At 60.8% G+C, this 15,209-nt stretch overlaps 7 protein-coding genes across 7 annotated transcripts; 1 reads left to right on the top strand and 6 right to left on the bottom strand.

The window, feature by feature from the left end:
• Positions 1–372: 372 nt before the first annotated feature.
• A1Q1_05826 (6-phosphofructokinase) lies at positions 373–3,788 on the bottom strand (the record flags this gene model as incomplete). Its single annotated transcript, XM_014321035.1, has 7 exons — positions 373–892; positions 930–1,601; positions 1,639–2,370; positions 2,442–2,628; positions 2,666–3,106; positions 3,159–3,189; positions 3,258–3,788. 7 exons carry the CDS (start codon positions 3,786–3,788, stop codon positions 373–375), a joined length of 3,114 nt encoding a protein of 1,037 aa, XP_014176510.1.
• A 190-nt stretch (positions 3,789–3,978) lies between these two features.
• A1Q1_05825 (ada3 protein (ngg1 protein)) lies at positions 3,979–5,786 on the bottom strand (the record flags this gene model as incomplete). The annotated part of the gene is made up of 4 exons (XM_014321034.1): positions 3,979–4,401; positions 4,511–5,262; positions 5,316–5,441; positions 5,483–5,786. The coding sequence occupies 4 exons, from the start codon at positions 5,784–5,786 to the stop codon at positions 3,979–3,981; spliced, it is 1,605 nt and encodes a 534-aa protein (XP_014176509.1).
• A 657-nt stretch (positions 5,787–6,443) lies between these two features.
• On the top strand, positions 6,444–7,470 carry A1Q1_05824 (uncharacterized protein; the record flags this gene model as incomplete). Its single annotated transcript, XM_014321033.1, has 3 exons — positions 6,444–6,668; positions 6,723–7,190; positions 7,237–7,470. The coding sequence occupies 3 exons, from the start codon at positions 6,444–6,446 to the stop codon at positions 7,468–7,470; spliced, it is 927 nt and encodes a 308-aa protein (XP_014176508.1).
• An 86-nt stretch (positions 7,471–7,556) lies between these two features.
• Positions 7,557–8,475, bottom strand: A1Q1_05823 (uncharacterized protein; the record flags this gene model as incomplete). The annotated part of the gene is made up of 2 exons (XM_014321032.1): positions 7,557–7,951; positions 8,157–8,475. 2 exons carry the CDS (start codon positions 8,473–8,475, stop codon positions 7,557–7,559), a joined length of 714 nt encoding a protein of 237 aa, XP_014176507.1.
• Positions 8,476–9,853: 1,378 nt separating this feature from the next.
• A1Q1_05822 (uncharacterized protein) lies at positions 9,854–10,387 on the bottom strand (the record flags this gene model as incomplete). Its single annotated transcript, XM_014321031.1, has 1 exon — positions 9,854–10,387. The coding sequence occupies one exon, from the start codon at positions 10,385–10,387 to the stop codon at positions 9,854–9,856; it is 534 nt and encodes a 177-aa protein (XP_014176506.1).
• A 1,824-nt stretch (positions 10,388–12,211) lies between these two features.
• Positions 12,212–12,844, bottom strand: A1Q1_05821 (uncharacterized protein; the record flags this gene model as incomplete). Its single annotated transcript, XM_014321030.1, has 1 exon — positions 12,212–12,844. The coding sequence occupies one exon, from the start codon at positions 12,842–12,844 to the stop codon at positions 12,212–12,214; it is 633 nt and encodes a 210-aa protein (XP_014176505.1).
• Positions 12,845–13,397: 553 nt separating this feature from the next.
• A1Q1_05820 (uncharacterized protein) lies at positions 13,398–14,872 on the bottom strand (the record flags this gene model as incomplete). Its single annotated transcript, XM_014321029.1, has 3 exons — positions 13,398–13,918; positions 13,958–14,081; positions 14,150–14,872. 3 exons carry the CDS (start codon positions 14,870–14,872, stop codon positions 13,398–13,400), a joined length of 1,368 nt encoding a protein of 455 aa, XP_014176504.1.
• Positions 14,873–15,209: the final 337 nt, after the last annotated feature.

Raw genomic sequence — 15,209 nt, 5'->3', positions numbered from 1 at the left:
GTGGCGGGGAGGATGTTGACTTGCGGCAGGATTTGCTGGCGCACACGCGCAAATTGCAAAACTTGCGACACTTGCGGACTCTTGTTACATTCTACTTGCACTAGTTGCACTTGCACATCACGTACTTGCGCCTTGACTACAGTACTTGCTCTAGCTTGGGCCTTGCCATCTTCTCATTCGTCACAGTGTCTGAGGCCGCCCGAGTTCGAGCTCGCGGCGAGCGAGCTCTGCTTGCATGCTGGGCATGTGGGGCAAGGTTGCCGTTTTCGCTCAGCTTGCCATGCTCGCCGCGCTCGCGCTCGACCAGCCTCCCACACCGGGCACACCTTCACTGCAGAATCTTCCTAAACGACTTCTTCCTCCTAAGCTAAATCACGCGTTAGCCTCATTTCCCTGGTTGTCATTCTTGTCCACCTTGGCCTTCTCCCGCGCCTCGAGGCGCTCGGCGACCTTCTTCGTCCACTCCTTGTCGAGGTGGACCATGACGCCGGCCCTACCGCCAAGCACCTCGACGAGCTCCTTCACGCCGCTCCACCACGTGTTGTCCCCGCGCCGCTTCTGCATGTCCGTGTGCTTCAGCACCTCGTCCATGGGTGCGTAGACGATCTTGGACCCGCGGATCGCGATCATGGCCGCTGTCTCCGTCTTGGGCTCGGCCTTGGCGTGCTTCCGCGGGTGGTACGCTTGCGCATTCGGCTGCCCGTGCTTCTCCAGGAACTGCATCGCCAGCAGGGACAGGCGCGCCGCACGAGTTCGGTCAATGGGAGAGGGGACACCGCCCTGCAGCGTGTGGCCGAGCGAGGCGGAGCGCGCATCGAACAGCTCGGAGCCCTCCTCCTTGTAGATCTTGGTGATGACGTCGGTCGTGTACACACTGGACGACTTCTCGGACCTGCTTGTTAGCTCATCGCGACTGAACAGCTACTCACTTGATGACCAAACGGCCCTCGGACTTGCCAAACTCGTCGAGACGGTAGCGCTCCTTGAGGAACTCGACGTCGTCGAGCAGGCGCTGCAGCGAGATACCCTCCTCGGGTGTGTAGACGAGGACGGCACCGACGGCCAGCGCACCAAGCACGGCAATATATCCGCTCATGCCGCCCTGCGTCTCGACGACAAAGACACGGTCGCGGCTCGCGGACGCAGACTGCTTGATGGCGTCGCTCGCCTGCACAAGCGCATTCAGGGACGTGTCGCTTCCGAGCGAGAAGTCGGTGAGGGGGACATTGTTCGAGATCGTGGCCGGGATCTGGATCATGGGGATGTGCAGCGAGGGGTAGTCCTTGCGCGCCTTTTCGAGCAGGAGCACAGAGTGGAACGCCTCAAAGCCTCCGATCAGCAGCAGGGCGTCAATCTTGTGGCGCTGCAGTGCGGCCGCAACCTGCCCCATGTCGGCAGAGGGGAGGGTGCGGTTCGTGCCGAGCTCGGAGCCGCCGCGGGTCGTCCAGTTGTCGACGCGGAGCCACGAGAGCTCAGCCACATTGTCCTCGAGCAGGCCGTCGAAACCGTTGTAGATCGCCAAGGGAGTGTGGCCGCGGTTGTAGCAGAAGCGCACCGCCTGACGCGTGGCCGCGTTCATGCCTCCGGCGGGGGCACCGACGCTGGATGTTAGCTATTTCAGCAAGACCGGCAGCTCACTGGATAATACCGATACGCAAACGCTGGTCCTCCTCGACCTTGTTCGACTCGGCGAGCGAGCTGCTAACACGGAACGCGTCGAGCATGTCACGGAACTCGGAGTCGCGGTACGACATGGCGAGCGGGAAGTCCTTGTTCTCGATCGCGTCCGCGACCTCCTTGGTGCGCGCGACCGCCTCGAGGAGCGGCACCTGCGTGATCTTGTTCTCGGCAATGCCGATCATGTACGAGGGTGTCTGCGGCGTCGCCTCGAGCAGCGTCTGCACCGCGCGCACACCCTGCAGCGTAGGCAGAATACGGTCCATAGCCGCGGGCGCACCGCCGCGCTGCGTGTGACCGAGCGTCGTGACACGCGTGTCGAGACCGAGGCGGTCGGTCAGCAGGTCCTTGACGTAGTCGGCCTTGATGGGGTTCAGGTTCTTGTCGATCGCTCCCTCGGCGACAATGACGATCGACTTGCGCTTGCCGACCTTGCGGTGCTGGTCCAGCACTTTGCACATGTCCGACTGCCAGTCGTCGTCAGGCGGCGGGTTCTCGGGGATGAACACGACGTCGGCGCCGGTCGCGACACCGGCCATGAGCGCGAGCCAACCGCAGTGTCGGCCCATGACCTCGATGACGAAAGCACGCGAATGCGACGACGCAGTCGACGAGATCGAGTCGATCGCCTCACAGATACGGTGCAGCGCCGTCACCGCACCAATGGTCAGGTCGGTCATCGACATGTCGTTGCTGCTGTCAGCTCAATTCTGGCTCGGATAGCTCACTCGATGGATCCCACGAGACCGACAATGTTGAGGTACCGGTGATTCTCGTACTGCTGCTCCGTGATGACATCATTGTCATACAGCTCCTGGAGCAGCGACGGCCACTCGGCGCGGAGCGTGTCGGCGCCGGTCAGCGATCCGTCACCACCACACACGGCGAGCGAGTCAATGTCATAGCGGATCAGGTTGCGCGCGGCCTTCAGGCGGCCTTCACGGGTACGGACTTGGCGGGTCAGCCACCAATAAAGGGCGCAACTCACAAGAGGGGCATCGCGAGCTTCCAATGACCGTACCGCCGTCGCCGAGCCATCCACGGACGTCGTCCCATCCAACGCGCACAATGTACTTGCCGCGCAGGGTCTTGCCAGTCGTGTTCGGGTCGTTGACGGCGCCCTGGAACTCGTCCTCGTCAAACTCGCCGGCACCATCGCGGAGGAGGCCGCCGTAGCCGAATCGCAGCGGCGACGCCGTCAGGTCGGCAATGCTCGTGGGGTCGGCATAGTTGACGCCGTGCGCCTCGTCGCCCCCGTCGGCGTCCGACTTGCTTGAGTCGAGGTGGAAGTTCTCCGGTGGGCGGGACGGCACCGAACGCGGGCGAGGCAGCCGCCGACGGCCGGACGGAAGCGGCCGGGGTCGGGTCGTCAGTGTTACCGCGCACAAGGCCCTCCCAGCCTTCACGGATGATGTACGCCTGACAGCCGCTACTTTGTTAGCGAAAACGAACAAACGTGCTCTACCAGATGCCAAACCTACCGGGCAATGCTTTGGCGAACAACCGCACGGACTAGAGGTCAGCACCATGCACACGGCAACAGGGAGGCCGGAGGGACCCGAGCTCGATCACCGGCACACGAGGCAGCCGGGGGCCACAACAGTGCGCTGGATGTTGAGAGCCCAAGGTATGTTTGTGGACTTACCAGCGGCGTTCATGCCAGCGCTGTCTCCTCCGCTGGTGAGGACTGCGATGCGGCGCTTGGTCTTGCGAGCGGGGTTGGGGACGGTTAGGCGCATCTCGGGTGTGCTGGGGCTCGAGTTTGCGGGGGCTGTATCCTCTCCCGACGAGACGGACATGGTGGTGTTATAGTCTGTGTTGGAAGGTGAAGGAAAAGTGAGAGGAGTCAAGAAGGAGGCAGTAGTGAATCGCTGGATTTTGGAGAGGGCCCTGGGAGGGAATGAGGGAATCCCACCACTGACCCAAGCCAAGAGACCGCCCAGCGCCCGTACAACCACCTGCGCGACCTGAACCCGCCCCCAACCGATGACGAACATGCCGCCGGTACCTGGTTTCCGCCAATCGCCTTGGCCCCTCCCCGCCGACATGATAACAAAACCAACGTAGACATTCCTGAATCTCCAGATGCCGACCAAGTATCCTTCGTGCATCTCTGACAGTCGGACCCCGCACTCCGCTCACCTGACTCGCACAACATGAGTGGCCAACAAATAGTGTTACATTTCGTCTATCAGCTGCTATATTACGACGACCGTCACGTAACGCGTGCCCTCTCTAACGCGCTCGGCCGTGTACAATATGTGTCCTCTCAAAAGCCTCTCCTACAGATCTCGTGTGTCGTTACACGGCCATGCCCTCGACCTCGTCCGCCTCGGCCTCGTCCACCTCCATAGCCTCGTCCACCGCCTTTTCGTCCTTTTCCTCGCTTCCTTCCCCGATTCCCTCGTAGATGCTTTTCGTGGGGGTGCCAATGACCTCACCCGCGGGCCGGTCCAGCATTGTTTTGCCGACCTGTTTGATCCATCGGTCGCGCACGCTGAGCTTCTGCTTGAACGACTCAGGAACCGGTGGTCGTCCTGCGCCCGAGATGACACCGCCCTGGAGCACCTGCTTGCCACCAGAGCCGTGCTTCTTGGTGCGCTTCGCCCAGGCAGCCTCGATCGACTTTTCAATCTCGTCGAGCACGTTCTGGTACTCTCCGTATGCGAGACGGTCCTTCGCTACTCGTGCAAGACGCGCCTTGCGCTCGTCGTTGATGGCAGTCTGTTGCAGCAGCAAGCGCTGGCACTGCCTGAGCGCGGACGTGATCTCGTCATCGTCGCGATTTGCAGCGTCAAACTGATGTCAGCTCGGACTACATCTGGAAGCTTACCTCCTCATGCTCCCCCAGCAGCATCGTGCTCCTGAGCTCCTTCTTGACCTTGTCCTCGAGGTCCACGACGTCCACGCGGGGCGCCTGCGGGTTCTCCTCGAAAGGCTCAGGCTTGCCAGCCGCCTCTTGCTTGGCAGCGTCAGCGAGGTCGTTTCCGGCGACGACAGCCGCGACAACACGCTCCGTCATGGGGCCCAGACCTCGGTTCTCCTCCGCTAGGTTCGGATCTCGCAGATCCGTCGGAACACAGTGCACGACCGGCTGGTTTGTCGTCGGCTGGCGCATGGCGGGCACAGGCACACGTGGCGTCGTGCCCGGCGGGTTGCCGTCCTCCTCGTCCCAGATCTCGGTGTAGTGCCGACCGCGGGGCGGAATGACATACGACTCGGGCGTGTCCGCCTTGAAGTTGAGCATGGCGAGGTCATCCTCGCGAATGTCGCGGATGTACGGCTCAATGTTCTGCCAGAACGTCTGCACGGCGATCTGTGACGGCGCCTTCTTGTCGCTGAAGTCCTCGTCGACATCTGCCTGTCGCTTCGGTCCGGGCTTCAGCGGCTTCTGCACGCCGGGTCGCGGCGGGACCAGCGCTCGTTGCGGCGGCGGCGGCAGGTTCCAGTCAATGTTCCCTCCACCCTGACCTGCGCTCAGCGTTGAGCTCGACGGTGTCGGACTCGGGTCAATCGACGGCCGCGACTTGTTGTTCGATCCGTTCGGCAGCTTCAGCTTTAGGCCCGACGTTGACTGTCCGTGTGCTGGCGGAGTAGCGTGTGCTGACTGTCAGTTCGCTGGAGGCAGTAGAACTCACGTGTTCCCTCGTCTTCTGAATCAAGTACGCGCTTGACCTTCTTCTTCTTGTGTCCGTTGCCGTACGTCGTCTGGTTACCATGTGGCCGGAACGACGCAGAAGACGCATTGCTCGGTGCAGGGGATTCTGCCGTCAGCTGGAGCCGAACACCACCTAGCTACACTCACCTCGTTCCCGCTTGACCTTCACGTCGTCATTGCCCATTCTTCTCCGCTCCACGGCGTCGAGAGCCATCCCAGAGCGCTCATTCGCGGCAAGGGCAGCGCGCTCACGGTCGTCGGTCGCCTCGCGGTCCTTCCTCTTCTTGTCCTTCTTGCGGTTGTCTTCGCCTGCAGCTGCGGAGCGCACCGCGACGCTAGCGGCCTGCGCCTCGAGCGCATTGCGCAGCTGCTCCAGCTCCTCGACGCTCGGTAATGGCGGATATGACGTCGAGGAGATGAGGGATAGGAGTGTCGGCGCGCGGGGCGCCATGGTGTTGAGTGCCGGCACTCGCGCCGCGAGATAGTCGTGCTGGTTGACCGGAGCGCGTCTAGTGAATCACAGTCGCAGCTTTTGGGCCGTGTTCTCGCGTCTGTGCGTCGGCCGTCGCGTCGTGCTAATTTTACAACGGAGTCTGAGGAGTGAGAGGGTGAAAGATGGTGATGAAAGGGGGGGAAGGATGATCGAGTGGGAGATGAGTGTGTTGTTTGCGGGGAAGGGACACGGATGTAGCGTGTGCGGTCCAGTGGCAAGTCACGGGGTCGGCCCTGAGCGCCGATGTCCACCAGGAGCGGTAATTTAGGCGCGGAACTAAAACGCGCGCGCTCATGTGGGTCGACCGCATGGTGCTCATGTACTATAGTACATATTTGCTCCCGCGCTATCAGATTGGCGTGCTGGCCTGGCGTGCCTTTTTGCGCATTCCAGGCATGCGCCCTGGCTGTCGTGCGTCATGAGTCACCGGCGATCAGCGACGACCCAGGGAGAGACGGCTTGCTTCTCGACTCGCTCGCACCATTCCGAACATGAATCAGCGAGATCTCGGTCCGCTGCTGGGATCATAGACAGGGTTGACTCGACAATCCCTTCTTATCTTGCATCTGTCTTCTCCTTCTCTCTCTCTCACTCACTCCCTGATCCCCACTGACAATGGCTCCATTGCAGTTCTACCTCGCCAACGCCTTCGCCTCGACTCCCCACGGCGGCAACCAGGCGGCCATCGTCCTCCTTCCTTCCGGCGATGCTCGTGCGTCCGACGAGAAGTGGATGTCCAATGTCGCTAAGGACTTTGCGCTTCCGATGACTGCCTTCTGTGAGGAGATCGACGCAGCTGCGGGGCAGTACTCGATGCGATGGTTCACACCGGCAGGTATGGTAAGTCTTCCTCCCAACTCAGCTGAGTATGCACACTGCGCGAGCTGACAACAGGAATCCCCTCTGTGCGGGCACGCGTCGCTCGCAACCGCCGGCGTGCTCTTCCCTTTCTTCCCCTCCCTCAAGGCTCTCAGCTTCAAGACGCAGAAGCGGGGCACGATCGTGGCGACGCTGAACGGGCTGGAGAACGGCGCTATTGACGTCGGCCTCTCCCTCCCGATCGCGGAGGCGCCGCAACCCTCCGCTGACACTGCGGCCATGTTCGGCCCCGTCATCTCGCGCGCGACGGGCCTTACGCCGGACAAGTTTGTCCAGTTTGCCCGGATCGAGCACGGCGAGGGCGTCATTGCCGAGCTCACGCCGGACGTGGATCTGCAGAACCTGCCCGTCGACACGAGCAAGCTCCTTCCCGAACTGAAGCACCATGGTGTCCTGACGCAGGTCGTCGGCCAGGGCGAGGGAGGCGTCCGCATTAACTCGCGCGTGTTCGTGCCCGCTGTCGGTATTCCGGAGGACCCCGTTGTGAGTATATGATTCAGAGCTGGTGTGCTGCCTTAGCTGACCCCAGACCGGATCCGCCCACGCCCTCCTGACGCAGTACTACCTCGCTGGTCCCGGAGCGCCGCGCATCACGGCCGTCACTGGCGTGCAGAACGCAACCGCCGATGCGCAGGGCACGACGCTGGATGCGCACCAAGTCTCGGTGCGCGGGGGAGCGATGAAGTGCCAGCTCGTCGACGGGCGGGCCCAGGTCGTAGGCCGCGTCTACCAGTGGGCCGAGGGCAAGCTGAACTCGCCATGACCTCTCCTCCAGACTAAGAGCATATAATGCATACGCGGTGTACTTCTTTCGGTTCAGGTCTCCCAACTGTCCATCCAAGGGCGGGCTTAAAACTTCTCCTTGGCAGGACGGATGTCAATCTCCTGACTCCAAGCGCTCGGCCGCTGCTTGACCAAATCCATGTACGTAGCGGCAATATCGTTCGGGTCGAGTCTCTCGTCAGGCCCAACCTTGCCCATCATCTTCTCGACGCGCTCCGTGTTGATCTGCCCATCCACCACGACGTGGGCGACATGGATGCCCTGCGGCTGGAACTCGCGCGCGAGGCACTGCGACAGCGAACGGCGCGAGAAGGCACCGGGGCTCATCGCGGCGAATCCCTTACTTCCCCTCAAAGCTGAGGTCGAGCCGGTGAAGATGAGCGTGCCCCCGCCCGCTTTGAGCATGGCGGGGATGACGGCTTGGGAGAAGTCGAAGCCTTGGCGGGCGAATTCGTACGTTGCTGCGTGTTAGCGCCGAGCGGAGCGAGGTCGCGAGGCGATGCGAGCGCCAGCGTGAGCGCCAGCGTGAGCGCCAGCGTGAGCGCCAGCGAGCCGACTTGTCCCCCTCTCCACCCTCAGCCCAGCTATATCTCCTGACATACGGGGTAATCGGACGATGACCGATCAAAGGGGAAGGGAGAGCCAGGCGCAGGGGGTCAGACTCACTCTCAAACTCCTCGCTCGTCTTCTCAAGGAACGGCCCCGGAATCCACGGTCCGCCATTATTACAGATGCCGACCTTGAGTTCGGACCCGGGCCACTTCTTGGCCGCGTCAGCGACGGCCTTCTTGTAGCACTCGGGCGTGCCGTCATACGTGACGGGGAGGATGTTGGACTCGGGCACATTGTCGAGTTTCAGCGAGGGGAGGGAGCCGGGCAGCGAGCGAGACATGAGGATCAGATTGTAGCTCTCGCCGAAGAGGCGGGCGATGGCGGCTCCCGTGCCGGGGCCGGCGCCGGTGATGAAGGCTGTGGCGCGGGACATGGTGTAAGTTGAGTGTGGAGGTGGAGAGAAAGGAAAGAGGCGTCGGGTGGTCTTTTATAGAATGTTGGAGAAGAGATGGGTGTGAACGATGCAGAGAAGGGCATGACCGATACGGCTGTCAGCTTTATAACATGATTCGGCTGATCGTGCTCCGCTGCTTCTGGAATTATGGACTTCCGCACTATGACGTCTGGTTGCCGACCACAGCAAGGTGCCTCGGCCATCTCGGCTCGTCGGGCTGACACATCCTGCACATCTATCTGATTCCGCACGTGTGTTTCGATTGCTGTGCTGACATGATTCCAAGTAAGTCCGCCGGCGATGCCTCGGCGTGCTCCGGCGTGCTTCGGCGATCTGCAGTGCCTAGTCCATAACATAGGCTTGGCGAGGGCGAGACTTTGGAGCTTTGGAGGCATGGTATAGAGATGTGGTGGTATGAGGCAGGCTTGGCACGTAAATGATGACAGAGCTGCGGCCCAGAACGGCTTGGCGACGATCGCGGCGATCATGCACCTCCCGAGCCGGCGGCGATCATCGGCGTGACGCTGCGCGCCGCTTGGATTACTCCGAACTCCGAGCTTAGTGTTAGTGTGATGGACGTGAGAAGGCTGGCTTATCGCTGCGTTCTTGCAATTGACGGCTGTGTTGATATTCCGCAGCAAGTGTCACAGCTCTGATTGTCATCAGCGGAACCCGACGTTCCCGATATTCTCTCGCCTCACACCGGAGCCTCTCAGCAACGCGGTCATCGTACTGTGGAAGGATGGGTCTTTGGAATGCCTCAGGATCCCTGGAGGAAGAAGCGAGCACCCGTCCATGAATACAGAGTGCGCAGCTCCACAGCTCCGCCGACCTCATTGGACAGACCGAAGTGATTGCTGACATCTACGACAAAGGCGTTCAGTACAACAGCCCCGCCGTCACTTCCAACAGTCCGGGGATGTCTGTCCAGTAAGCCGAAAGCTGTGTAGAGTGTGTCAAACAGGTCGCCCAGCGACGAGCGCGCGCATGCACGGTGCCCCGTTTCTAAGCCACCCACGGCCATCCAACAGCCATCCGACAGCCATCGGCGCGTCCCTCAAACGCCTCGGGCGTCCGGGTGTCTCGGACACCCTCTTGGAAAAGTTCATGGTACTGTCCATTCATACACAAGGGGAGCGTGGGGCGAGGTTACATAGTCCGTTTGTTTGTTCTATACATGCGATATCGTGTTGCGTTGTGGGGGTGGTGGGCGTGTGCTCGTCGCTACGTCGCTACGTCACTACGTCGCTGCACCGAAACTGATTAAGTGTTGAGAGGTTCGGGTATGATTGACAGTATGATTGTCCTGATAATTGTGCCCGTCGGGATGGTTCGTCGACTGAGACTGTCGAGATGCCTACGGCGCCAAACCGGGGGCATCAAAGATCTGATCCGTCAAGCACCCGCACTTGGCCAGCTCGATCTGGTCACCCTTGCCCGTCTTCCTCGCCTGCACGCACACGTCCTCGCCCTTGAGCTTGATGCGGGCGTCCTGGCTGTCTCCCCAGGGCAGGGAGGTCTCCCAGTTCTGGCTCTTGTTGCCCTCCTCGCACCTTTGCGCAACAACAAGCGTCCGCGCCTCGTTCGCCGTCAGACAGTAATCGGGCGTCGCGGCCTCCATATTGCGCAGCTTCGTGTCGCCCAGAGACACACTCCAGCGACCACCGGACCGGCCGTGCTGCCCCGCAAGGCACTCTTCCAGATACACCGGCGCAGAGGGCTGGGTGTCGTAGTCGGTCCGCATGCAGAGACCGCCGTTCGCGCGCATCACGATACCGCACCCCTCGTCGATGTAGGTGCCGTCGGGAGCGTAGTTGGGCACACACTCGGAGCGCTTGATCGGTGCGGCCGAGACGGCGGCGAGGAAGAGAGACAGAGTTGAGAAGAGCATGCTGTCGGGCGGACGAGCGAGAAGGGAGCGGTAGGCAGCGAAGAGAGGAGAGGGCAAGAGGGCCTGCAGGCGAGCTACTGATAGTAGCGTCGACCAGACTTCGGCGAGGAGCGGGGGTCGAAGAGAGAGCACCCGTGAGCCGGAGTGCAGACTAGGAAATAGCTGAGGGTGTCGCTGTTCGTGAAGGAGTCGTGAGAGCGAGGACGAGACAGAGGTCGGTAGCTGAAAGAGACAGAGAGACTGGTCCGGGGGACGTTATATATGAAACGACGTAGTGTCCCCTGACTCCGAGCCCCAAGTCACGCTAGCGCGGACCTGGCACACAAGGGCTAGTAACGAAAGCCTTTACGTTCCTCCGTTCCTGGACCTGCCCACTGCATCGATGGGCTGTGGGAATGAGCATGCGTACTTCGTTTCTCTCGTGCATGTTCTCCATGCTGCAGGCAGTGTATGCGCTTCGGATCGATCACTCCGCTTCACCGACAGATCAAGATCAAGTGCAGTGCAGTCGTGCCCCGGGCGACGTGCGCCCATCGAATGCGCCATGAAGCGGGAACTGCTCTATTGTGATCAGCAGGCCAGGTAGATCGGGCAGGTGCGAAGTGCCTGCGGCGCACATGCCCCCAGTCCCACTTGCGCCATTTGCACTGGGCTTGCCGCCAGTGCACTCGCACTCATGCACTTACACTCGGCTCCGCTACACTGAATGCTTTGGGTCGGGGACTAGTAGCACCGCGAATGCACGGCTCCGCTCCGCGCTCCGAGAAATGGGGTCGATCGACCGAGAGCCGTTCGCCAGCGGGGTTATCAAGCGGGCAACCTGGTCGGCGAATCCAGCACTGGTCTCGGATATGCGAGTGACTGAATCGTGAGAGACGCTCGGACCCGCTGCTCTGATTGCCTCCCGAAGTCAACTGAATAGCTCATGACGCTGTCCTGCATGCCCTGGCTGCCCTCGACAGCGATGAATGCATCCCAACACCGATGCAGGAAGTCACACAGCCATGTCGCAGGCGACGTGACACCCGCGGTGATCACTCGGTTCCCGTCATGTGCTGGGTACGCAGCCCCGATCATGCGAAGCTGTAGATGAGAACTCCAGGGTCTGCCTATGCAGGGTGATTCTTCTACAGTGGCGAGAGCGTGTTCCAGAACTCCGCTCTTACGCATGCAAAGCAGACGCAGAGAGTGGGTATGCGCAGGGATGACTGTGGCTGGACGGGGTAACCTCGATGATAGTGGGCCGAACCCGTGAATAGAGTTTGGATCTGCCGCGGAAGCACATCGGAGGAACAGGCCTTACGTTGAGATTGTGATTTGGCTCGAGATTTGCGAAGGCTGGAGCCTGTCGAGTGCCGGATAAGCGAGGAAGACGATGCATGGAAGCTGAGAGGAGGAGGCGAGGGCGTGGGGCGGACTTTGGTTCTGAAGATGAACTCAAGATAGTCGGATATCTCGAGCCAATCGTCTCTTCCGTCGCAACAGCCGTTGAGGGCAGAGCAGAGTCAAATTGCTTCGACTTGGCATCCTCGGCATCGCCCATCTGCAACTCAACCTCGACACGACGAGGGTCTCCGAGCAGCTCTGCATTTCACGATTGAACACAGCAAACCGCCATCTCCTGAAGAGACCAGGCGGACGACGCAGCATCGGAACCCCTCAGTCTGTCCGTCCGACCTCGTACAGCCCGATGTTCATCTCCCTTTCGATGGCCCATGACACAGTCGTGCTCCCCGCTCAATCCAGCCGGATACGAATTACAGCGTCCATGCATGCACTGGAACTAAGCTATGCAGACATACGTCTATTAGGGTATCCCTCCGCCTATCCCGTCGCCTCACCGAGCTGGCTCATCTCCCACACCTGCCCGGGGAAGTCATTACACCAGTCGAGCTTGAGCTCGCGAACATTACGCCCAGACCCAGGATTGGCAAGGCAGAGGTTACTCTCGGGGCCGCCCCACTGAATCTTGCCCACATATCCATCGCTGAGGGATGTGAACCACCTCTGGTCCTCGCAGTCCTTGCACTTGGCCATGACGACGCGGGTCCGGTCCGAAGACGCCGCGAGGCAGTATCCCGGCTCGCTGGCCTGCATGTTGCGAATGGACGTCGAGCCGAGGAGCATGTCCCACCTCCCGCCCGAGGTCGTGAGCGCCTCGCACGGCGCGAGGAAGACGTCGTCGCCCTCCTTGGTGTCCGCATGCGTGCGCACGCACAGCACGCCGCTGTACCGCTTGCGGTGGGTTTGGATCGCGATGCCGCAGCCGTGGTCGATGTATTGGCCGTTGGGCGAGAACTCCTCGGTGCAGAGGCGGGCCGTGGGGGTCTTGGCGTTCGCGTGCATGGTCGCGGGAGCGACAGCGTGAGCGGGAGAGTGGTCGCCGCCCCACTCCGAGCCGGGGACGGCAGAGGCGGAGAATAGGAGCGCGAGCGCCGCGAGCGTCTTGAGCAGCATGTCGGCTGTCGGCAGGCCGTGAGGATATGGGTGGTGATGACGAGGCAAGAGAGGAGGAAGGAGGAACGTGTTGCCTTTGTATGCGGTCCAGTGAGGCTCGAGCTCGTAGGATCTCTCTCGGTGTCAACACACTGAGGTCCGTGCGTGGCTCTCCACCGGGCTGTGCGAGTTGTATGCTCTTGATGCACATTCGCACCCCCTCCCTACCTTACGAATCTGGAACTGGCGGCGTAGTGCAGCGTCGTGCAGCGGCGTCGCAAATTGCCTGATGTACACTGTACGTCGCATGTGCCGATGCGCCATCCCTTTGCACAGCAAGACTACGGTCGTGACATGCGGATCTCCGGCTTCTCCCGCTTCGCCTGCCTCATGGTTCCGGCTCCTTACGACGATCTGGCGAATTCGACGTCCGGCGGCGCACGGACCAGAGAGGGTGGAGGAAGGGAACGACTACGTAGCGGCGTAGCGGAGTGTCAATTTGCCGCGCCTGTTCTGGCTGGCCCAGACCCAAGCCACAGCGATGATGCTGGCACCGCCGAAAGCACGCATAGGGTCAAAGTCGGCGTTCAAGAAGAGCCACCACATCGGCATCTGCCGCGGGCCGTCCACTGTCGACAGGTACCGGGAGGGGACTATGTGTCTCGTTGCTCGCCACTGGAGTGTCCAATTCATGGGTAAGACCAACGAGCAGGGGGGGGTAGGATTGTCGTTGCAAGCAAATGCATTTAGGCGGAGCGGCATCCTCCCCTCTGTGGAACGTGGTGTGGCTGGCGGGTGTCGCTGTGGTAACCATTGGCCCTGTGATTGCGGGCAAGCCCCCTATGAGACCAACATTGGTCATGTGGCTGCCTCTGACAGTTACACGAGCACGCTTCAAGGGGCGGTTCTCTTGCCATGTTGCCATACCGCGCGTTCGTTTGTAGCTTTGTGGTAGCCTTGCCAGTGCTCCGCATAGTACCAGCAACGGTCGCCGTAAGGAGATGAGCCCAGACTCTCCGTCATGATCCATTGCAAGCGCCATGTCGATTCCTGGGGCCTGGGGGGAGCCGTGGACCTGTAACGCTTCCGAATGTGCTGCAATTCAGTGCTGGGTGACAGGGGACCAGGACATACAGACAACGTTACGCTCGCATGACCGGCCATCTTGAAGATCCCGATCTCGGTCTCTTGATATCCTTCGCGACGTCTTCGAGCTCAGCCAATGCTTTTCGAACACCAATGCATCACTTCGAGGAGGCTATGCACGCCATTGAGCTACTTAGAGCGCAGCTCAGCCGAATACCCCAGCTTACTGTCTCAGCTCACCGCATCGCGCCGTCGGTGAGCCTTCACGAGCCAATCCCACCTCCGTCCTTGGGCGAGTGTCTCCCAAACCGGTCCTCCACCAGGACACCCCAGCAACATCTCTCCCAACCTCTTCTCGAACACGACAACATCTCTACCGCAAGTCCCATAGTCGATACGGTGAAAACAGAGCCCCTCCCACTGCATACTCTGCGGTTCACTGTCCAAATTGGCGAGCACGTACTGCTCCAGCCCTGGTACATTGTGGAACCGCACCCTCCCGATAGCTGGGGCGAGCGGTTCGAGTTCCGTGTTCGCCATGACGTCCTCGATGGCCTGAACGGATTCAGGTGTAGATGGAAACGGAGGCTCAGGGTGCCATGTCCAATGCACAAGCACAGATCGACGCTGGCATCCCTCATCGCTGGCGCCGAGGAGCGCGAGCGGTGGCCATCCGTCTCTCGCGACCCAATCGTCGGGCACCCAAATGTCACCACCGTCTTCCTCGTGATCGCTTCCGGTATCCACGCTCCGCCAGTCCATGTAGCGATGTTGGCTCAGATTGTCCCACATCGTCGGCGGGTTTTCCTCCCGCCCGAAGATTGCGCGGCGGCGCCATCGGACTTCGGACTCGGTGCTCGTTACCGAATCGTCGGAGAAGTCTGAGGATGACGAAGTGACTGAGGTAGGTGGTGTGGACACCCTGCTGGCTGACGTCCAGCTCGTTCCGGTTGCTTCAGACATGATGATCAGTAAGTGATGAGGAGAGAAGAGAGAAGTGGGGAGGCGGAGGCTCGGTCATAGGTGGAGTGGAAACGGACTAGTACGCCGTGATGATCACATGGACTCTCGGCATCCCAGACTGAGGCTAACAACACAGGCACAGGCCAACTCCGCCATTCGTCCATTGTTGTTAAATACGCAAAATCGAGGGCTTCTGCCACTCTTGCCACCTCAGAAAATGCGAGTGCCGAGCATGCTACTCAACAAAGAGCAAAGCAGTATGAGGGCTGTACTGTGTTTCTGCCGGGTGATCTATAGCATAGCCCTCTTGGCGATGAACGTCAGACACTGGGTGCCC

The sequence above is a fragment of the Trichosporon asahii genome (genome assembly GCF_000293215.1).
Source record: "Trichosporon asahii var. asahii CBS 2479 unplaced genomic scaffold scaffold00075, whole genome shotgun sequence".
Classification (NCBI taxonomy): Eukaryota; Fungi; Basidiomycota; class Tremellomycetes; order Trichosporonales; family Trichosporonaceae; genus Trichosporon; species Trichosporon asahii.
Note: the sequence above shows the minus strand (reverse complement) of the source record. Positions and strands in the feature narration are given on the sequence as shown.